The sequence below is a fragment of the Oncorhynchus tshawytscha genome, linkage group LG05, assembly GCF_018296145.1.
Source record: "Oncorhynchus tshawytscha isolate Ot180627B linkage group LG05, Otsh_v2.0, whole genome shotgun sequence".
Taxonomy (NCBI): Eukaryota; Metazoa; Chordata; class Actinopteri; order Salmoniformes; family Salmonidae; genus Oncorhynchus; species Oncorhynchus tshawytscha.
Window position 1 is genome coordinate 21,533,691 of NC_056433.1, and position 22,440 is coordinate 21,556,130.

At 42.9% G+C, this 22,440-nt stretch overlaps 2 protein-coding genes across 6 annotated transcripts in view; both read left to right on the forward strand.

The window, feature by feature from the left end:
* The window catches only part of LOC112250145 (family with sequence similarity 184 member Ab), a 120,832-nt gene extending 117,136 nt beyond the window's left edge, over positions 1 to 3,696 (forward strand). For 3 of the 5 annotated variants that reach the window (XM_024420036.2, XM_024420038.2, XM_024420037.2), the window contains one exon: positions 3,178 to 3,696. In XM_024420036.2, the coding sequence (XP_024275804.2) occupies positions 3,178 to 3,259 (82 nt within the window). In that variant the 3' untranslated portion in view covers positions 3,260 to 3,696. Of the gene's footprint in view, positions 1 to 2,233 lie in introns of all 5 variants that reach the window. The other 2 variants (XM_042321681.1, XM_024420039.2) reach the window with 2 other exon arrangements.
* Positions 3,697 to 4,568: 872 nt separating this feature from the next.
* Positions 4,569 to 22,440, forward strand: LOC112250146 (minichromosome maintenance 9 homologous recombination repair factor). Its single transcript, XM_024420041.2, has 13 exons — positions 4,569 to 4,782; positions 5,558 to 5,874; positions 13,697 to 14,010; positions 14,161 to 14,242; positions 14,650 to 14,850; positions 15,038 to 15,163; positions 15,280 to 15,399; positions 15,507 to 15,681; positions 15,814 to 16,016; positions 18,845 to 19,051; positions 19,226 to 19,308; positions 20,031 to 20,176; positions 20,418 to 22,440. Exons 2-13 carry the CDS (start codon positions 5,565 to 5,567, stop codon positions 22,069 to 22,071), a joined length of 3,621 nt encoding a protein of 1,206 aa, XP_024275809.1. The 5' UTR covers positions 4,569 to 4,782; positions 5,558 to 5,564; the 3' UTR covers positions 22,072 to 22,440.

Here is a 22,440-nt window from a genome sequence, read left to right on the forward strand (position 1 = left end):
CGATCCAACAGGTCCCAGGCGTGCTCAATGGGATTGAGATCCGGGCTCTTCGCTGGCCATGGCAGAACACTGACATTCCTGTCTTGCAGGAAATCACGCACAGAACGAGCAGTATGGCTGGTGGCATTGTTATGCTGGAGGTCATGTCAGGATGAGTCTGCAGGAAGGGTACCACATGAGGGAGGAGGATGTCCTCCCTGTAACACAGCATTGAGATTGCCTGCAATGACAACAAGCTCAGTCCGATGATGCTGTGACACACCGCCCCAGACCATGACGGACCCTCCACCTCCAAATTGATCCCGTTCCAGAGTACAGGCCTCGGTGTAACACTCATTCCTTCGACGATAAACACGAATCCGACCATCACCCTTGGTGAGATAAAACCTTGACTTGTCAGAGAATAGCACTTTTTGCCAGTATTCTCTGGTCCAGCGATGGTGGGCTTGTGCCCATAGGCGACGTTGTTGCCGGTGATGTCTGGTGAGGACCTGTCTTACAACAGGCCTACAAGCCCTCAGTCCAGCCTCTCTCAGCCTATTGCGGACAGTCTGAGCGCTGATGGAGGGATTGTGCGTTCCTGGTGTAACTCAGGCAGTTGTTGTTGCCATCCTGTAACTGTCCCGCGGGTGTGATGTTTGGATGTACCGATCCTGTGCAGGTGTTGTAACACGTGGTCTGCCACTGCGAGTACAATCAGCTGTCCGTCCTGTCTCCCTTTAACGCTGTCTTAGGCATCTCACAGTACGGACATTGCAATTTATTGCCTTGGCCACATCTGCAGTCCTCATGCTTCCTTGCAGCATGCCTAAGGCACGTTCACGCAGATGAGCAGGGACCCTGGGCATCTTTCTTTTGGTGTTTTTCTGAGTCAGTAGAAACGCCTCTTTGGTGTCCTAGGTTTTCATAACTGTGACCTTAATTGCCTACCGTCTGTAAGCTGTTTGTGTCTTAACGACCGTTCCACAGGAACATGTTTATTAATTATTTATGGTTCATTGAGCAAGCATGGGAAACAGTGTTTAAACCCTTTACAATGAAGATTTGTGAAGGTATTTGGATTTTTACGAATTATCTTTGAAAGACAGGGTCCTGAAAAAGGGACGTTTCTTTTTTTGTTGAGTTTACATATGAGATGGGTAGTGTAATATATGTTAACATTATTAAAGTGGCATTGTTTAAGGTAACTAGTGATCCGAAGTGACTAGTGATCCATTGAAATGAATTCATTAGGCCCTAATTTATGGATTTCCCATGACTGGGCAGGGGTGCAGCCATGAGTGGGCCTGGGAGGGCATAGGCCCAAACACTTGGGAGCAAGGCTCACTCACTGGGGAGCAAGGCCCAGCCAATCAGAATTAGTTTTTCCCAACAAAAGGGCTTTATTACAGACAGAAATATTCATTAGTTTCATCAGCTGTCTGGGTGGCTGGTCTCAGATGATCCCGCAGGTGAAAAAGCCGGATGTGGAGGTCCTGGGCTGGCGTGGTTATACGTGGTCTGCGGTTGTGAGGCTGGTTGGGAGTACTGCCATATTCTCTAAAACTATGTTAGAGGTGTGTTATAGTAGAACAAGTAAATTAAATGCTCTGGCAACAGCTCTGGTGGACATTCCTGCAGTCAGCATGTCAATTGCACGCTCCCTCAACTTGAGACATCTGTGGTATTGTGTTGTGACAAAACTTCACATTTTAAAGTGGCCTTTTATTGTTCCTAGCACAAGGTGCACCTGTGTAATGATCATGCTGTTTAATCAGCTTCTTGATATGCCACACCAGTCAGTTGGATGGATTCTCTTGGCAAAGGAGAAAAACTCACTAACAGGGATGTAAAGATTTTGGGGATCTTTTATTTCAGCTCATGAAACATGGGACCACCACTTTACATGTTGCATTTATATTTTTGTTCAGTAAAATCCAACCTTTTAAGGTTAGAGGTTGTTATTTGACATGACAACTGTGGAAATAGCCATGGTAGGAAATTCAAACTTGAAAGTGTCTTAAGTTACATAGTTCTTTATCAGATCCAATATTGCAATTTCCTTGCCTTTTGTGTTTCTCAAATATTAACTGCAATATGAAGTTATGAGTCATATATCACAGAGATGTTAATCTTGAACTCTTTGTGCACTGTCGTTGTTGAGAGGAGAGGCCTTCTCATTATTACTGTATGTTCTGACATTTCAATGAGAGTTCTCCTCCCACTCATCCTCTCCTCTCCTTTGGCTCTCCAGACCCTCGGATGTCAAGCCCTTCTTAGATAGGAGGCATCTGGTGCCCGTCAACGGGTTAAGACCCCTGGACAGAAACTGAGGAAGGGGCCTAAACACCAGACAACCAGTCAGTCAGTCAGCAAGTCATCCAGACAGACAGTCAGCCAGGCAAACACCAGAAGGATATCCAGTGCTATAAGCAAAGAGCAAAGGTTATTTTATGTGGAATAAAGCTGTAACGTTACAATACAGTGAGATTTGTTGGTGTTTATTGTGAATTTCCAATGCCAAGGCTATGGTCAAGCTAGCAACCCAGTGAAATGGATTAGGTTGAATAGGTTACATCTTGGGTAGACTGCATAGAACAAACCACAATAGGCAAGTTTGGGGTCTTTCAATACATTTTCCCTCTAACATTCTTTCATTGGACTTATCATTGGATTTGCTTTTCAGAAACTACAGTGTATGAGGAGAACAAACACTATTTGGTATTCAGGATTTTTAATAGATGCATTCACATTGTATAACCAAGAGAGCATAATCCCCTAAGGACCTGAGTCAAGGATTAACAACTACATGGTCTTGTTGTAATTCAATCTCACAAAACCCCATGGTTGGATGATCATGTAGAACGGAAATGGTTGTGTTAATACAACCACAGGCTCTCTTAAAAATGAGCAAACTTAACACGGTTAAAGGCTGATTAGTGCAACAGAAATGTTATTGTTTTCGAGGAAGCATTTACACTCGAGAGCAGATAATCAAATCTATAGATACACTGCCTCAATAAAATGCTCTGAACTGGATGAATGACTACACTGACTTCAAACACAGAACATAAACATAAAAACCCACCTTTAAATACAATACAACTACTCTCAACTCTGAGGTGCAATAAGGATTTCTTAGTCAATAATGTCCTGTATAACTGTTTGCTGCTGTTGTGGTGTGTGCCCCCTGTGTAGCCCTCCTGAGACAGAGGAGTCACCCGTAGGATCCCCCGACCACCAGCGCCAGGAATGGTTCGCCCAGTACTTCACCTTCTGATTTTTGCAACTCGAGAGCATGTCAACCATACGAAACGAAAAAGACTTTAAAAAAAGATATATTATTTAATGATCAACCACTCCATTGCATTCTGTTGATTACTTCACTGTGAATGGGTTCTTTGTTTGTACAGTGCCGATGAGTATGTTTGACGTTTTTCTTTTTTGCAGTTTGTAATGAGTGGTACATATGCTGCTATCATTTGTTAAATACAGTATACAGTAAATTGTCCTCTCTCTGTACCTTATTTTAGGATGGCACTGTAATGATAGTTTGTTACAGCCGCATAAGACATTTTGGTAGAACTAAACTGTTTGTATGGTTGTCTCAACACAGATATAATGATGTCTCACCAATTTTAAAAATAAATTGCATATTTTATATTTATATTATACTGTGTATGCTTAACTAATAAATACTGATTATTGTGACATTTACTCATGTGTGTGCTGTCAATTATGTGGGGCTTTCAATGTATGTATGATTTGTACAAAACAGTACTATGTGCCATAGAATCCCAACTTCAGCAGAAAATATTTATGGATTAAAAAAATAATTTAAAAAACTCTGTTTCACAATGTTTTAGGTCATAGTATGTACAGGTATTACTGTGTTCAGGTGATGCATGAGTTTGACCTCTGTGGGCAGAGCCGGTAGAGGGCACTGAATGGCTCTGGTCCTGCTGTGGCGGTTTTGACCAGTGGTGGAAAAAGTACTCAGTTGTCATACTTGAGTGAAAGTAAAGATACCTTAACAGAAAATGACTCAAGTAAAAGTCACCCAGTAAAATTCTACTTGAGTAAGTCAAAGTATTTGGTTTTAAATATACCTAAGTATTAAAAGTAAATAGAAGTGATAAAATGTACTTCAGTATCAAAAGTAAAAGTATAAATCATTTCAATTTCCTTATATTAAGCAAACCAGATGGCACAATAAAAAGTAAAAATATATATATATATATACCCTTGTTACTTAAGTACTTTACACCACTGGTTTTTGACTAAACATGATGCAGCTAATGTCAGAAGTGACTTTCTCACTGGAATTTGCGTAGCAGATTATGAGAATTCGGTTAAGGTTATACCATCTAAAATGCTAAATTCTCCGACGCGACTGCAATATGCAAGTTTTGACGTCACTTTTGACGTTAGCTGAGTCCCTTCGAGACATTCCCTACTCTGGCATGTGAATCTAAAGACCTTGCGGCTGCGCACTTTATTTTGCGAGACACTACCAAGTGAGAGAAGATAGGGGGTTCCTTCCATAAAAGCCTTTTCACATTTTGTGAAAGACACCCACGTGTTTTCCATTCTATTATTGTTGATTTTATTTAATGCATTGTATTTAATTCATGGTGACTATTTTAAGACATTGCTATGATGTTTATTTAATATTATAGTTTGAACACCCCCTGTGGAAGTAGTGTATGAATCCAGCGGGAAGTACCAAAGTGCTTAGTGTGTCCGTGGGACTTGTGTTGATATCGTTAGCTGTAGAGAAACTCAAACACTCAATAAAATAGGGTATGTATAAAGTCATATTTTTTGCTAATACATATTACACGTTGAAGATTACATTTAGATTTTGGAATCATGTTTAGCTGTTGTCAAACGTGCCTCCCTGTTAGCTAGTTGACTTTAGCCAAACAACCAGATCTGGGACATCGCGTTATGGCATAGAGCAATTATTTTCCAACTTTGTTTAGTGACTGGCTTCAATATACTTTTATTATTCACAAAAGTAAAAATGTTGTTAGTGTTGACAAACATTTTTCCATAAATGCTAGGTGTTTCTCCAAAATAGGCCACACTAGGTCTTGTCCATACGCGTGCGTCTGATATGAAGCGAATGTATCTCGTAAATCTTTGTCTTAGTACTGATCAGATACATACGCGTGGACCGCAGCTACTATTAATAAAGGAAATGCATTCAACTGAAATGTGTCTTCCGCATTTAACCCTACCCCTCTGAATCTGAGAGGTGCGGGGGGCAGCCTTAGTGACATCCACGTATTCGGTGCCAGGGAAACAGGGTAACCCCCTTGTTCAGGGGCAGAACGACAGATTTTTACATTGTCAGCTCAGCGATTCGATCCAGCAACCTTTCGGGTTACTGGTCCGACGCTCTAATAACTTCACCAGACCGAGTTATCAAAAATTGTGTCAGCACCACTTTACCCCTGCAACTAAATTGCCATTCTTTGTTTTTCAATCTCTCTGATGCACCACTACTATTAATGTCACCTACAGTTTACAAGCCTGACACTATAGATGAGCTAAACCATATTCACCCCTCCAGATCCAGGATGTTGATAAGCCCAGAGCAGGTAGCTCTGATAGGGCAGGTGTTTGAGGCGTATGTGACAGAGCACCATAGGAGTGACATCCTGCAGATCCTTCAGGAGCCTGATGAGGATGCCCACTACCCGGTGGTTATCAACGCCATGACACTGTTTGAAGCCAACATGGAGGTGGGCGACTACTTCAACGCCTACCCCAGCGAAGTCATCAACATCTTTGACAACACCCTTCACCGAGCAGCTAAGACAGTGTTAGAGAACTCTACACAGCAAAGGTGGTACAAGGTCAAACACTACCTGCATGCCCGAATCACAGGTAAGAGTCTCTTACCCACTTCCAAATCGCCGCAAATAACCTCCTAGGCACTTGTATAGATCTGAAAAGATAAGCAGTATGTTGTAAATTTGTTCCACTTAGCCTATCATAGATCAAATTGGAGTTATTGCTATAATTATTTCTAATTAGTTATCCAATCTCTTTATTTACATGAAGACAAGTGCATAGAGAGGTCAATAATATGAGAGACTAGAGAGCTCTTTCTGCTCCCTTCTATGAATGAATTGTCCTCGTACCTAGTTATGGCCCTCTGCTGATGTAGCTTTATGGTACATCTGAGATCTACAGTACCAGTCAAAAGTTTGGACACGTACTCATTCAAGGGTTTTCCTTTATTTTTACTATATTTTACTACATTGTAGAATAATAGTGAATACATCAAAACTATGAAATAACACATGGAATCATGCAGTAACCAAAAAAGTGTTTAACAAATCAAAATATATTTTATATTTCAAATCAAATTGTATTGGTCACATACACATATTTAGCAGATGTTATTGTGGGTGTAGTGAAATGCTTGTGTTCCTAGCTCCAACAGTGCAGTAGTATCTAACAGAGCAAGAAGAATGGAATTAAGAAATATATAAATATTAGATTGAACAATGTCGAAGTGGTATTGAATTAAAAAAAACAGTAGAATAGAATACAGTATATACATATGAGATGAGTAAAGCAGTATATAAACATGATTAAAGTGACTAGAGTTCCATTATTGAAGTGGCCAGTGATTCCATGCCTATAGGGTAGCAGCCTCTATGGTGCAGGGATGCGTAACTGGGTGGAAGTCAGTTAGTGATAGCTATTTAACAGTCTGATGACCTTAATATAGAAGCTGTTTTTCAGTCTCTCAGTTCCAGCTTTGATGCACCTATTCTGATCTCGCATTCTGGAAGTTGGCGAGGTGAACAGGCCGTGAGATTCTTCAAAGTAGCCAGCCTTTGCCTTGATGACAGCTTTGCCCACTCTTTGCATTCTCCCAAACAATTAACAGGTGTGCCTTGTTAATTTGTGGAATTTATTTCCTTAATGCGTTTGAGCCAATCAGTTGTGTATACCACCCCTACAAGGTATGTATTTATTTATTTGGCAAAAGACCAAGTTCATATTATGGCAAGAACAGCTCAAATAAGCAAAGAGAAACGAAAGTCCATTATTACTTTAACCTCTTGATTCTAGCCATCCGGGATCGTGAATACAGCCTCAAGCTCATTACCATAATGCAACGTTAACTATTCATGAAAATCGCAAATGAAATTAAATAAATATGCTAGCTCTCAAGCTTAGCATTTGTTAACAACACTGTCATCTCAGATTTTCAAAATATGCTTTTCAAACATAGCAAAACAAGCATTTGTGTAAGATTATTGATAGCTAGCGTAGCATTTAGCGTAGCATTCAGCATGCAACATTTTCACAAAAACAAGAAAAGCATTCAAATAAAATCATTTACCTTTGAAGAACTTCAGATGTTTTCAATGAGGAGACTCAGTTAGATAGCAAATGTTCAGTTTTTCCAAAAAGATTATTTGTTTAGGACAAATCGCTCTGTTTTGTTCATCACGTTTAGCTACGAAAAAAACCTGTATCCAGGAGTGTAATTATCCCCGCAGCTCATTAGCATAACACAACGTTAACTATTCATGAAAATCGCAAATTAAATTAAATTAATATGCTAGCTCTCAAGCTTAGCCTTTTGTTAACAACACTGTCATCTCAGATTTTCAAATTATGCTTCTCAACCATAGCAAAACAAGCATTTGTGTAACAGTATTGATAGCTAGTGTAGCATTTAGCATTAGCATCAGCAGGCAACATTTTCACAAAAACCACAAAATCATTCAAATAAAATAATTTACCTTTTGAAGAACTTGGGATGTTTTCAATGAGGAGTCTCTCAGTTAGATAGCAAATGTTCAGTTTTTCCTGAAAGATTATTTGTTTAGGAGAAATCGCTCCGTTTGGTGCGTCACGTTTGGCTACCAAAAAAACGAAAATTCAGTCATCAAAACGCCGAACCTTTTTCCAAATTAACTCCATAATATCGACTGAAACATGGTAAACGTTGTTTAGAATCAATCCTCAAGGTGTTTTTCACATATCTCTTCGATGATATATCGTTCGTTGTAAGTTTCTCCAAGTGCAGTCGCACAAACCATCAAGCGCTATGATGAAACTGGCTCTCATGAGGATCGCCACAGGAAAGGAAGACCCAGAGTTACCTCTGCTGCAGAGGATAAGTTCATTAGAGTTACCAGCCTCAGAAATTGCAGCCAAAATAAATGCTTCATGGAGTTCAAATAACAGACACATCTCAACATCAACTGTTCAGAGGAGACTGCCTGAATCAGGCCTTCATGGTCAAATGGCTGCAACGGAAACCACTTCTAAAGGACACCAATAAGAAGTAGAGACTTGCTTTGGCCAAGAAACACGAGCAATGGACATTAGACCGGTGGAAATCTCTCCTTTGGTCTAATGAGTCCAAATTTGAGATTTTTGGTTCCAACCGCTGTCTCTTTGTGAGACGCAGAGTAGGTGAACGGATGATCTCTGCATGTGTGGTTCCCACTGTGAAGTGTGATGGTGTGGGGGTGCTTTGCTGGTGACACTCTCTGTGATTTATTTAGAATTCAAGGCACACTTAACCAGCAGCCATCCCACCTGGTTTGCGCTTAGTGGGACTATCATTTGTTTTTCATCAGGACAGTGGCCCAACACACCTCCAGGCTGTGTAAGGGCTGTTTGACCAAGAAGGAGAGTGGTGGAGTGGGGCATCAGATGACCTGGTCTCCACAATCACCTGACCTCAACCCAATTGAGATGGACCGCAGAGTGAAGGAAAAGCAGCCACCAAGTACTGAGTATATGTGGGAACTCCTTCAAGACTGTTGGAAAAGCATTCCAGGTGAAGCTGGTTTGTCATCAAGGCAAAGGTTGGCTACTTTGAAGAATCGCAAATGTGAAATATATTTTGATTTGTTTAACACTTTTTTGGTTACTACATGATACCATGTGTTATTTCATAGTTTTGATGTCGATAATAGTCAAAAATAAAGAAAATAGAAAAACCCTTGAATTTCATGTGTCCAAAGTTTTGACAGGTACTGTATATTTGTGAGTTAGTGGGTGGTTGTCCTCCCTGTCTAATTGCAATGCTTTGAAAAGCTCCATTTAAAGCAGTGTCTGGAAGTGTTGGCCGAAGTGTTCATTTTTTTGTTCATTTCACTTGTTCTGCTGGAGGCTCACCTCATCAGTCTGCTCTCTGCAACAGAAGAGTCATTTAAATCGAAACAGACACCATTAGAGTTCCTCATCATAGATAGCTGAATCACTTGTCCAGTGGAAAACATTAGCATCCTTTTGATGCAGCTTGATAATGATAATAATCACAATAGGAAGTACAGTATACCCATCACTGGCCAGCAGGATTTAATGAGAACATTATGAACATCTTGTCTCCGTGTAGGTATCTGTCTTGTTGTTGACTTAGGATGAATGTCTGCCTGAAATGCAGGAGAACAGTAGGCAGTAAGAGACTGCAACAGGAGACTCAGTGTGATGTAACAACAACAACAACAACAAGCCATTCCAGATATCACTCTCAGCAGGCCCAGTATTGACTTCCTGAGATGACACATGGTTACCTGTTTATGATTTCAAGCCTATCAGCCTAATGGCTAGTGTAACCAATGTGAAATGGCTAGCTAGTTAGCTGGGTGTGCGCTAATACCGTTTCAAACGTCACTTGCTTTTAGATTTGGAGTAGTTATTCCCCTTGCGCTGCAAGGGCCGCGGCTTTTGTGGGGCGATGGGTAACGCTGCTTCGAGTGTAGCTGTTGTTGATGTGTTCCTGGTTTGAGCCCAGGTAGGGGCGAGGAGAGGGACGGAAGCTATACTGTTACACTGGCAATACTATGGTGCCTATAAGAACATCCAATAGTCAAAGGTTAATGAAATACAAATGGTATAGAGAGAAATAGTCCTATAATAACTACAACCTAAAACCTCTTACCTTGGAATATTGAAGTCTCATGTTAAAAGGAACCACCAACTTTCATATGTTCTCATGTTCTGAGCAAGGAACTTAAACGTTAGCTTTTTTACATGGCACATATTTTACATGGCACATACATGGCACATATTACATATTGGCACATATTGCATTTTGGCACATATTACGTTCTTCTCCAACACTTTGTTTTTGCATTATTTAAACCAAATTGAACATGTTTCATTATTTATTTGAGGATAAATTGATTTTATTTGTATTATATTAAGTTAAAAGAAGTGTTCATTCAGTATTGTTGTAATTGTCATTATTACAAATAAATAAATCAGCTGATTAATCGGTATCGGCATTTTCGGTCCTCCAAGTATCAGTATCGGCGTTGAGAAATCATAATCGGTCGACCTCTAATTTCTTATGTACACTGTCTCGAGCAATAAGGCTGCGTTTACACAGACAGCCCGATTCTGATTTTTTTGTTGGACTGATTGGTATTTTAACCAATCAGATCAGTTCTTTTGCCAATAATTGGGCTAAAGATCATAATTGGTCTGTCTGTGTAAAGGCTGCCAAAACTCAGCCGCACTATGGGTTCCGACATCTGCCAGGCTGCCACAGTTTTATCGACACCATTAGTTTAACACCTGGAGCGGGTTGACATGGATTGGCCTGATTTGATTTTAATATGCAGATGATAAAAAAAGAGCACAGACATATAGTCAGATGGGAATAATCTGTAATGATTGACCTTGTCTGTCTGCCAGCCTTGCAAAGTAGCTCAACCTTCACATCTAATTACTTTAGCCATTGCGTACTGCAGTCTGGGGTCTCACCAGTACAGAGAGCAGTGTTATAAATAGCCAGATGATGTGCTCGACTCGTATGCTGTTCCTTGGTTGGTTACATGGCGTGAATGTAGAAGGCATAGCAAATAGCAGCAGGGCTCTTGGTGATGCAGCTGTGTGTGTTCTGGTGGGGAATGTTACTGCTACAAGGCCATGTTTAAGATCAGACCAGTATATGCTTCAATACTTTCAACAGGTTGCTCGCTCGAAATTCAGAATGTCTCTCTGTGGAAAGGACCGCTGTAGGTGGGCTGCATCTTAAAACTCAGTTGTCTACTCTCATGAGAAAATGGAAAGTGCTTCACATAAACCACTCTGAAGATGTGGACGGAAAATGTCAATGTTGTTTGAGATGCCAGATGGAGAGAGAGGACAATGCACTATATATACAAAAGTCTGTGGACACACCTTCAAATGAGTGAATTCGGGTTATTTTAGCCACACCCATTGCTGACAGGTGTATAAAATCAAGCACACAGACATGCAATCTCCATTGGCAGTAAAATGGCCTTACTAAAGAGCTCAATGACTTTCAATGTAGCACCGTCATAGGATGCCACCTTTTCAACAAGTCAGTTCGTCAAATTTCTACCATGCTAGAGCTGCCCCAGTCAATTGTAAGTGCTGTTATTGTGAAGTGGCAACGTCTAGGAGCAACAACGGCTCAGCCGCGAAGTGGTAGGCCACACAAGCTCACAGAACGGGACCGCCAAGTGCTGAATCGCATGGCGTGTATAAATCATATGTCCTCAGTTGAAACACTCACTACCGAGTTCCAAACTGCCTCTGGAAGCAACGTCAGCACAATAACTGTTCGTCGGAGGCTTCATGAAATGGGTTTCCATGGCTGAGCAGCCGCACACAAGCCTAAGGTCAACATTCACAATACCAAGCGTCTACAGGAGTGGTGTAAAGCTCGCCGCCATTGGACTCTGGAGCAGTGGAAACATGTTCTCTGGAACGCTACCTGCCCCAATGCATTGTGCCAACTGTCAAGTTGGGTGGAGGAGGAATAATGGTCAAGGGCTGTTTTTCATGGTTCGGTCTAGGCCCCTTAGTTCCAATGAAGGGAAATCTTAACGCTACAGAATACAATAACATTCTAGACGACTCTGTACTTCCAACTTGGCAACAGTTTGGGGAAGGCCCTTTCCTGTTTCAGCATGACAATGCCCTCGTGCACAAAGCGAGGAAATGGTTTGTTGAGATCGGTGTGGAACAACTTGACTGGCCTGCACAAAGCCCTGACCTCAACCCGATCTAACACCTTTGGGATGAATTTGAACGCCGACTGCAAGCCAGGCCTATTGTTCGACGAGCATCTGGTCCTACTGGACACCAAGATGTCCACATACTTTTGGCCATGTCGTGTATGTTCTATTTTAAAAAAATAATAATAATAATGTGTAACTAGGGAAGTCCATTAAGAACACATTCTTATTTACAATGATGGCCTACATTGGCCAAACCTGGACGACGCTGGGCCAATTGTGTGCCGCCCTATGGGACTCCCAATCATGGCAGCTTGGATTTGAACCGGGGATTGTCATGATGCCTTTTGCGCTGAGATGCAGTGCCTTAGACTGCTGCACCACTCGGGAGCACCTATTAATCCATGATAACATTGGTGGGCTGGAGTATTGCCTTTTATCCATAAACGCCTATTTTCCTTTTATATTCTATCAGTGCATGGGATTACATTTTATACTGACAGTGTCTGCGAGTCCACAGATTTATCAGGGAAAAAGACTTCACAAGTCTGCTATGGATTCTCAGTGGTCACTGCTTAGGCCTAAAGCTACCTTTTACCAAAGAAGGCTTCTCCCATAAATCAAATCAAATGTTATTTGCCACATGCGCCAAATACAAAAGGTGGAGACCTTACTGTGAAATGCTTACTTACAAGCCCTTAACCAACAATGCAGTTTTTAGAAAAATAAGAGATAAGAAAAATGTAAGAAATAAACTAAAGTAAAAAATAAAACCGCAACAATAAAATAACAATAACGAGGCTATATACAGGGGGTACCAGTACCGAGTCAATGTGCGGAGGTACTAACCTGTTGAGATAATTGAGGTAATATGTACATGTAGGTAGAGGTTAAGTGACTATGCATAGATAATAAACAGTGAGTAGCAGCAGTGGGGGAAAAAATAAAAATAAATGGGGGGGTCAATGCAAATAGTCTGGGTAGCCATTTGATTAGCTGTTCAGGAGTCTCATGGCTTGGGGGTAGAAGCTGTTAAGAAGCCTTTTGGACAGACTTGGTGCTATGCTACCGCTTGCCATGCGGTAGCAGAGAGAACAGTCTATGACTAGGGTGGCTGGAGTCTTTGGCAATTTGTAGGGCTTTCCTCTGACACCGCCTGGTATAGAGATCCTGGATCGCAGGAAGCTTGGCCCCACAGTGATGCACTGGGCCGTATGCACTACCCTCTGTAGCACCTTGCGGTCGAAGACCGAGCAGTTGCCAGACTAGGTGGTGATGCAACCAGTCTGAATGCTCTCAATGGTATAGCTGCTGAACTTATTGGGGATTTGAGGACCCAGGCCAAATCTTCTCTGTCTCCTGAGGGGGAATAGGTTTTGTCGTGCCCTCTTAGAGTTCTCTGCGTTAGGTACTTTTATCCAATAAAATACTGTTGGCTACTTGACAGATGTACAGTAAGGCTATGTAATGGGCTACACATTGCACACACAAAATTATTTTGTGCAAGATGCATGCGATACATCTCTCTTCAATACAATAGTGGGTAGAGAGCCCCATCTGGTGGTTAATATTGAGCATGACAAGGAATGCTGAACTTTGTTTGAGTTCCAGGAAAGATGGTACAGCGTGTTGTCAGTTCTGATCATTGTTTTGATGTCTAGTCCAGTGCTCCTTGGTCTGTTTGATGTCCATAAACCTAACCTCCCTCTGCATTGCTGTATGTCATCACGCCTCAGGTCTTCCTGTGTGTCCTGAGCTCACCAGGGAGAACATCCCCAAGTCTCGGGACGCTGGTCACTTCCTGTCCGTCACGGGCACGGTCATCCGCACCAGTGTGGCCAAGGTTCTGGAGTACGAGAGGGACTACATGTGCTCCAAGTGCCGTCACGTGTTCTCCCTGCAGGCTGACTTTGAGCAATACTATAGCTTCATTCCCCCTACCAGCTGCCCCAACCAGGACCTCTGTAACTCCAACAAGTTCACCTGCCTGTCAGCCAGCTCCACCCCGGCAGCATGCAGGGACTACCAGGAAATTAAGATCCAGGAGCAGGTGACTTGGGGCTAAGGGGCTCTAGTACTGTTTGTTTTAATTACATTCTACACATTGTTTAACCCTGTTGAATAACATCTGCAAACACAAATTGTAAGCCTATATTTTATCAAACTGCGCCCCTCTTTCCCTGCTGTTCTGTGTGCTCAGGCCCAGAGGTTGTCTGTGGGCAGTATTCCTCGCTCCATGGTGGTCATTTTGGAGGATGATCTGGTAGACAGCTGTAAATCAGGTAACATTGGTCACTATGATGTCATTTGTCACTATATCACAGTTGACATTTGTATTGGAAATTACATCACAGTGGGATTGTTACATAAAGGATATTGTCATACTGTATTATGGGAATTTGTTTTGCAGAGGGCGATATCATTGTGTTAGGTAGATTGTGACATCACTGAGTTTTGGAATTCCACATTGTGATGTATTACCAATGATGTCATAATACTGTATGATGTACGGATGTTACATTGTGGTGTCATGTTGTGTGTGATAACATCACAATACCATATGATTGTCTTTCACCCAAGATGAAGCCGCAGTAGATGAACATGCATGTTTTTAAGGGATTAGTGTCATCACATTGAATGTTGGGACTGAATTTCTAGGATATCACCATTTGTGATGACATTTTTTCAGGTGATGATGTTACAGTGTATGGAGTAGTTCGTCAGCGATGGAAGCCCCTATACGAGGACGCACGCTGTGAATTGGATTTGGTGTTGAAAGCCAATTTCATTGAAGTGAACAATGAGCAGACCATGGCAGCTCTGGTCCTAGAGGACATGCAGCAGGAGTTTGAGGAGTTCTGGGACAATTACAAACATGACCCTATAACTGGTACATAATAACGTGACTGTAATACTTCCCCAATCCCCATAATTAAAACTGTTGCCATACAGATTTAGATACTACTTCTTAATATATTTAATAGTCATTATTACATGATAAATACTATATGAGATGAGATGGACATGAAATGTGAATGGAATTTGATTGCCGTTCTTCTTCCATGTTCTCTCTGAAGGCAGGAACCAGATTCTCATGAGCCTTTGCCCACAAGTGTTTGGAATGTATGTAGTTAAGTTAGCTGTTGCCATGGTGTTAGCAGGTGGGGTGCAAAGAATAGATCCTTCTGGAACGAAAGTAAGAGGTATGTATCCTTGTTCAAAATGTGGACCAATTTCTCTTACATGCCTCACAAACTGCAACTCTATTGGTGTCGATGTTAATATCTGATTCTAGATTTGTAATACATTTCTGGTTTAGGCGAGTCTCATCTTCTGCTGGTGGGAGACCCAGGCACAGGGAAGTCTCAGTTTCTGAAGTACGCTGCTAAGATCACTCCCCGGTCAGTCCTCACTGCTGGGATCGGCTCCACTACCGCAGGTCTGTCTACCCTCTGCTGGTTCATCTGAAACAGTTCACTTTGCTTAAAGGAATCACTGAAATAACCACTTATGTTAGTCAAAAAAGGAATATGTGTTGTGTGTCAGGGTTGACGGTGGCAGCAGTGAAGGACTCCGGGGAGTGGCATCTAGAGGCAGGAGCACTGGTGCTGTCTGACGGAGGCCTGTGTTGTATCGACGAGTTCAACAGCATCAAAGAGCACGACCGCACCAGCATCCACGAAGCCATGGAGCAGCAAACCATCAGTGTGGCCAAGGCAGGGTAAGGAAAAATCTTATCTTGCACTCACTTCTGTTATGGGCTGGAACAGAGTCATAATGACTGACATGCATAAAGCATCTTTCTATTTCCTCCATTGACTTTGTGGGGTCTATTTCCCTCTGTCCCACCCAGCATGGTGTGTAAACTGAACACCAGGACCACCATCTTGGCTGCCACCAACCCTAAGGGCCAGTACGACCCAAACGTGCCTGTGTCGGTCAACGTGGCCCTGGCCAGCCCCCTGCTCAGCCGCTTTGACCTGGTCCTGGTCCTACTGGACACCAAGAACCCTGAGTGGGACCGCATCATCTCCTCCTTCATACTGCACAACAAAGGTGTTTATACAGAGTCCTTATAGAGAGAGAGAGAGAACAGGCTCTGAAGAGCTAGTGTGTTCACATCTACCAGTTTTTAGACCACACTGCGTTTTGGCTTCATAATGACAGAAACTGGTCCAGACCCTGGAGAAACGACTCTGGTCAATTAATGACATGAATGAATCTGTATGTCACTATGGATAAAAGCATCTGCTAAATGGCATATTATATATACACTGCTCAAAAAAATAAAGGGAACACTTGAACAACACAATGTAACTCCAAGTCAATCACACTTCTGTGAAATCAAACTGTCCACTTAGGAAGCAACACTGATTGACAATACATTTCACATGCTGTTGTGCAAATGGAATAGACAACAGGTGGAAAGTATTGGCAATTAGCAAGACCCCCCCAATAAAGGAGTTGTTCTGCAGGTGGTGACCTTCGACCACTTCTCAGTTCCTATGCTTCCTGGCTGATGTTTTGGTCACTTTTGAATGCTGGCGGTGCTTTCACTCTAGTGGTAGCATGAGACGGAGTCTACAACCCACACAAGTGGCTCAGGTAGTGCAGCTCATCCAGGATGGCACATCAATGCGAGCTGTGGCAAGAAGGTTTGCTGTGTCTGTCAGTGTAGTGTCCAGAGCATGGAGGCGCTACCAGGAGACATGCCAGTACATCAGGAGACGTGAAGGAGGCCGTAGGAGGGCAACAACCCAGCAGCAGGACCGCTACCTCCGCCTTTGTGCAAGGAGGAGCACTGCCAGAGCCCTGCAAAATGACCTCCAACAGGCCACAAATGTGCATGTGTCTGCTCAAACGGTCAGAAACAGACTCCATGAGGGTGGTATGAGGGCCCGATGTCCACAGGTGGGGGTTGTGCTTACAGCCCAACACCGTGCAGGACGTTTGGCATTTGCCAGAGAACACCAAGATTGGCAAATTCGCCACTGGCGCCCTGTGCTCTTCACAGATGAAAGCAGGTTCACACTGAGCACATGTGACAGAGTCTGGAGACGTCGTGGAGAACGTTCTGCTGCCTGCAACATCCTCCAGCATGACCGGTTTGGCGGTGGATCAGTCATGGTGTGGGGTGGCATTTCTTTGGGGGGCCGCACAGCCCTCCATGTGCTCGCCAAAGGTATCCTGACTGCCATTAGGTACCGAGATGAAATCCTCAGACCCCTTGTGAGACCATATGCTGGTGCGGTTGGCCCTGGGTTCCTCCTAATGCAAGACAATGCTAGACCTCATGTTGCTGGAGTGTGTCAGCAGTTCCTGCAAGAGGAAGGCATTGATGCTATGGACTGGCCCGCCCGTTCCCCAGACCTGAATCCAATTGAGCACATCTGGGACATCATGTCTCGCTCCATCTACCACAGACTGTCCAGGAGTTGGCGGATGCTTTAGTCCAGGTCTGGGAGGAGATCCCTCAGGAGACCATCCGCCACCTCATTAGGAGCATGCCCAGGCGTTGTAGGGAGGTCATACAGGCACTAGGAGGCCACACACACTACTGAGCCTCATTTTGATTTGTTTTAAGGACATTACATCAAAGTTGGATCAGCCTGTATTGTGGTTTTCCACTTTCATTTTAAGTGTGACTCCAAATCCAGACCTCCATGGGTTGATAAATTTGATTTCCATTGATCATTTTTGTGTGATTTTGTTGTCAGCACATTCAACTATGTAAAGAAAAAAGTATTTAAAAATAATATTTCATTCATTCAGATCTAGGATGTGTTATTTTAGTGTTCCCTTTATTTTTTGGAGCAGTGTATGATCAGTTGAAGTACAGAACAGTCATTAAAGAAACCAGTCCTCTAGAAGTGGAGTGGAATAATCCTGCGCTTAGTGCCTGAGATATCCACCAATTACATAGGTCATCTGAGGAATCAGTGGGATATCATATTGCTGAGTTAAGCTACACTGCAAATTAGAGTTGAGACCTCCTCTGGGCTCTTCATTAGAAAAGACAATCTCTCTCCCCAGAAAACAGCATTTGATCATTTGCATAATATAATTCCCACAGTATTTGCATAAGGAAGAGAGCTATGTTGAATGAAAATTCCAATGATGTAAAGTCTCTCTGGCATCGCCCCAATTAGTGTTCTAGGTCGTTATCAAGACGATCACTCAGGGAGTTGTGGTTACGGAAGCCTGGGTCCTATTCATTATGACAAAACGTTTTGCAACAAAAAACTAATCTTATTGGACAAGTTTAGGTAGTCCCATCCTGTTTCAGTTAGTTTTCTTCTGTCTGGTAAATAATAAATACAACCCCACATCTTGCTCATTACTTTAATCAGAAGGCTAATATCAATATACATGCCAGTCTCTCTTGGCTAAAAGTAGAGGAGAGACTGACTGCATCACTTCTTGTTTTTATAAGAAACATTGATGTGTTGTAAATTCCAAATGGTTTGCATTGTCAACTTACACACAGCACTGACACACAAACTTACCCCAGCAGACATGCCACCAGGGGTCTTTTCACAGTACCCAAATACAGAACAAATTCAAGAAAACAAACAGTATTTATAGAGCCATGATTGCATGGAACTCCCTTCCATCAAAGATTGATCAAGTGAACAGCAAACCTGGTTTTAAAAAACGGATAAAGCAACACCTCACAACACCTCCCCTGTTTGACTTAGACATTGTGTGTATGTACTGATTTGTGATGTTTTAAATGTATGTAATTCTGTCCTTGAGTGGTTCTTGTCTATTAATGTTCTGTATTATTGAATGTTTTCTGTGGACCCCAGGAAGAGTAGCTGCTACTATCGCAACCGCTAATTGGGATCCTAATAAAATACCAAATACCTTCATCTGCCCTTCAGGAGCTCCCTGCCAGTCGGAGGATTCTTTGTGGAGCATGGAGAAGATGAAGGCCTACTTCTGCCTGATCAAGGTGCTGCAGCCGCACGTGTCTGAGGAGGCCAACTCCATCCTGTCCCGCTACTACCAGCTGCAGAGGCAGAGCGACAGCAGGAACGCAGCCCGCACCACTATCCGCATGCTGGAGAGCCTCAGCCGCCTTGCTGAGGGTGGGACAGCATTTTACATTACACATCTGTCTTTCCTTCTGAATTCCTTTGGGTTTGGTTTAGTAGTTACTGAAAGGGTTCAAACTCATATTTATTATGTGAATGCTTTATGCTATAGTTGTTGTTGATATAATGTGGTCATGAAGCTCATGATCTTTGTCTTGATCCTGGCAGCACACGCCAGGTTGATGTTTCGAGACACTGTCACTGTGGAGGATGCTGTTGTTGTTGTCTCTGTCATGGAGTGCTCTATGCAGGTAGGAAGCTACACTTTGTTACATTCTAACATGAAATAAGCAATAAGGCCCAAGGGGATGTGGTATATTTAAGCAATAAGGCCCAAGGGGATGTGGTATATTTAAGCAATAAGGCCCAAGGGGATGTGGTATATTTAAGCAATAAGGCCCAAGGGGATGTGGTATATATTCCACAAACCCCCAAGATGCCTTATTGCTATTATAATAAACTGGTTACCAGCGTAATTAGAAGAGTAAACATAAATGTTTTGTCATACCCATGGTATACGGTCTGATATACCACGGCTTTCAGCCAAACACTATTCGGGGCTCGAACCACCCAGTTTATAATGGCCAATATATCACGACTACGGGCTGTTCTTATGCACGACATGAGGCTGAGTACCTGGATACAGCCCTTAGCCGTGGTATATTTGACATATAACACAAACATCTGAGGTTCCTTATTGATAGAATAAGCAGGTTACCAACATAAATAGAACAGTAAACAAGTATTTTTGCATCATAACCATGTTATATTGTCTCATACACACACACACACATACACAGCTGAAATGCTTTTTCAGCCAATCAGAATCCAACACCCAAACTACCCAATTTATAACATGTTACATTTTACAGTTACATTGAATGTAAACTGTAATGCCTTCAGCATGACTTGAAACATGACATAATACAACATTTAAGGTGAAGTTTCAGTGCGGTGTGTGTCTGTGCCTCAGGGGGGCGCTCTCCTGGGAGATGTGAATGCTCTTCACACGTCATTCCCTGACAACCCCAGTCAGCAGTACCAGACACAGTGTCAAATTGTTCTGGAGGGCCTCCAGATGCCTCACCTCCTCTACAAGGAGATGGACAGGCTCTCAAGGTGAGACATTATACTTGTGAAAACTTAAAGAACAAGCTTTGTGAAGATTCAACTTTGTAGAACAGGACAAAAAGTAAATATTGCTTATAAATAATGCATTCTCTAACTTATAGTCTTCTACACCATCAGAATAAATCTCACTTATAACAACTCCCCCTCCAACATATTACCTCTAAAGCCTAGCCCAGGGAAAATACTGAGTACAACCCCCTTTATGTATGAATCATTGTGTTTTCTTTAGACTGCAGAATAATGGGCCAGGCTCCCCTAAAGGAACAGAAAAAGGTTCTCCTCTGCCTGCAAAGCAGCACAGTGATCTGAGCAGCAGTTATCACCACAAGAGTTCTACATTCCAGACAAGCGGTCCAGGGCACTCTGACATCACCACAGACTCAGAGAGTGGACTGGACTGGTTCCACTCACTGGCTGGCCCAGTGGGGGGAGGACATGCCAACTCGCCGATCATCACTTCACCCATCACAACATCCACACAACACAACCACAACTCCTTCTCAAAGCAGGCCCGAACCCTGCCAAAACACCCCGCTGTGTCGTTGCTGGGCAACAGCGGTGCTGCACACAAGGAGAGTGGGAGAGCGCCTGTGTGCGATAAGACACCCAGTATAACTGCGGAGGAGGAGGTGGTAGAGAGCTGTAAGGAGAGCAGTAAAAGCACAGCGTCAGCAGAAGACGGATCCTGTTCTGTGGTACAGAAGGTGTCCAAGAAACTGCGAGACAAACGGCTCAGAGCGATGACTCATGTTCCCCTTCAGGGAGACAAAGCTGTGGGAGGAGGCAACATCAGCACCAGCAGAGACCTCATAGACCATCTAGATGTGGAGCAGGCCTTCTCCACAGACTCCCTGCCCTCCCACAGCACACCTGTAGCAGGGAAGAAACGCAACTCAAAAAAGAACAATGTCCCTTGTAACCTCCCGTCTGGAGACCAGGAGCTCTCTGGTACTGTGGGGGCAGGGGGAGAAGAACTGCACTCTAAGTTCACAGGGTTCACATTTAAACCCAGAGAGAAGATGACCCACACGGAACCTCTCTGTCCAGATACTGACAGCTCAGACTTTCACACAGAGAATAGAGGTCCACCTAGCAAAGCAAAGACTCATAACAGAGAGAACCATAACACAGTTTCTTCAGCTAGAGAGAAAGAGAAAACAGAAAAGAAAAAGAATGAGAAACAGTGTTACAAAGACAAGCCAGCAGAGGGCAGCAGTTCTGCCAAGACGCTGAGGGTTCAGTCTAAGGAGAAAGAGTTTCCCATTGAGGTGTCACGTGACCTGAACCCAGAGGTCAGTGGTCCCACGGCGGAGGGAGGTGATCGTGGGGATCATGGGACAGAGCAGAAACGCCAGCAGTTGCTGAGCAGAATTGCTCCAGGTGAGAACAGAACTACATTCACAACCTCCACAGACCCTCCATCACTACAGCCAGACCACCCAAAGCCCACTGTGGCGGCCTCTACCCTGGCCAAACTCACCAGGTTCTCCTTCACAACTACAAAGGACAAGGAAGTTACAAACCTAATAACTCTTACATCAGGTGCTCAGGTTACCTCGTCCATAGAGCTTAAAGCAGGGCAGCAGGACACATGGACACAAGCTATCACCAGCATACAGCAGAGGACAGGGGTGCAAGCTAAAGCCTCTACAGAGGATAGGCCTGAGGCAAGAGTTAGTGGAGACAAAGACTTCCAGACATTTAACAGTAAGGGCCTAAACCCTGCTATAGATTCTGCTGTCAACCCTAAAAAGAGAAAGTGTTTTGAGCTAGGCTCTAAAGGCCTCTTCTCTGGCCTGTCTATGTTCAGCTCCTCCAACTTTGATGAAGATGATTTGAGTGTAGACTGGGATGAGGAGTCGGGGAAAAAGACTCAAATGTAACAGTGAAATGATGTAATGTACTGAATATTATTTGTGACTTCTCACCGTGTGTGTGCATGTGTGTTTGTTGTTATATTGTCAATAATTGGTATAAATTTGCAGATCAGTGTTTGATAATGAATTTCACTATCGACTTGATGTCATGCTGTTGGATATTGAACACACATTATGTCCTAGAAACAATCTTGTAAATCTGTTTCTTCTTTTACAAAGCCTATGGTCTTGTGTCACAATATTTGAAATAATGCTGTTATATGAGGTAGTCAAAGGGCACATTTTCATCATGGAATGGGCAATATTACATGCTCTGTGAAAACACGCAATGTTGCTGTAGGCAAACGTTATGTTCATTCAAAGTAAAAAATCAGA

Coding starts and splice junctions, on each gene's coding strand:
- LOC112250146 (XM_024420041.2), top strand. CDS start 5,565: ATGTTGATAAGCCCAGAGCAGGTAGCTCTGATAGGGCAGGTGTTTGAG. Junction 19,052..19,225: donor CCTCAGCCGCCTTGCTGAGG/GTGGGACAGCAT, acceptor TGATCCTGGCAG/CACACGCCAGGTTGATGTTT. Junction 20,177..20,417: donor GAGATGGACAGGCTCTCAAG/GTGAGACATTAT, acceptor TGTTTTCTTTAG/ACTGCAGAATAATGGGCCAG.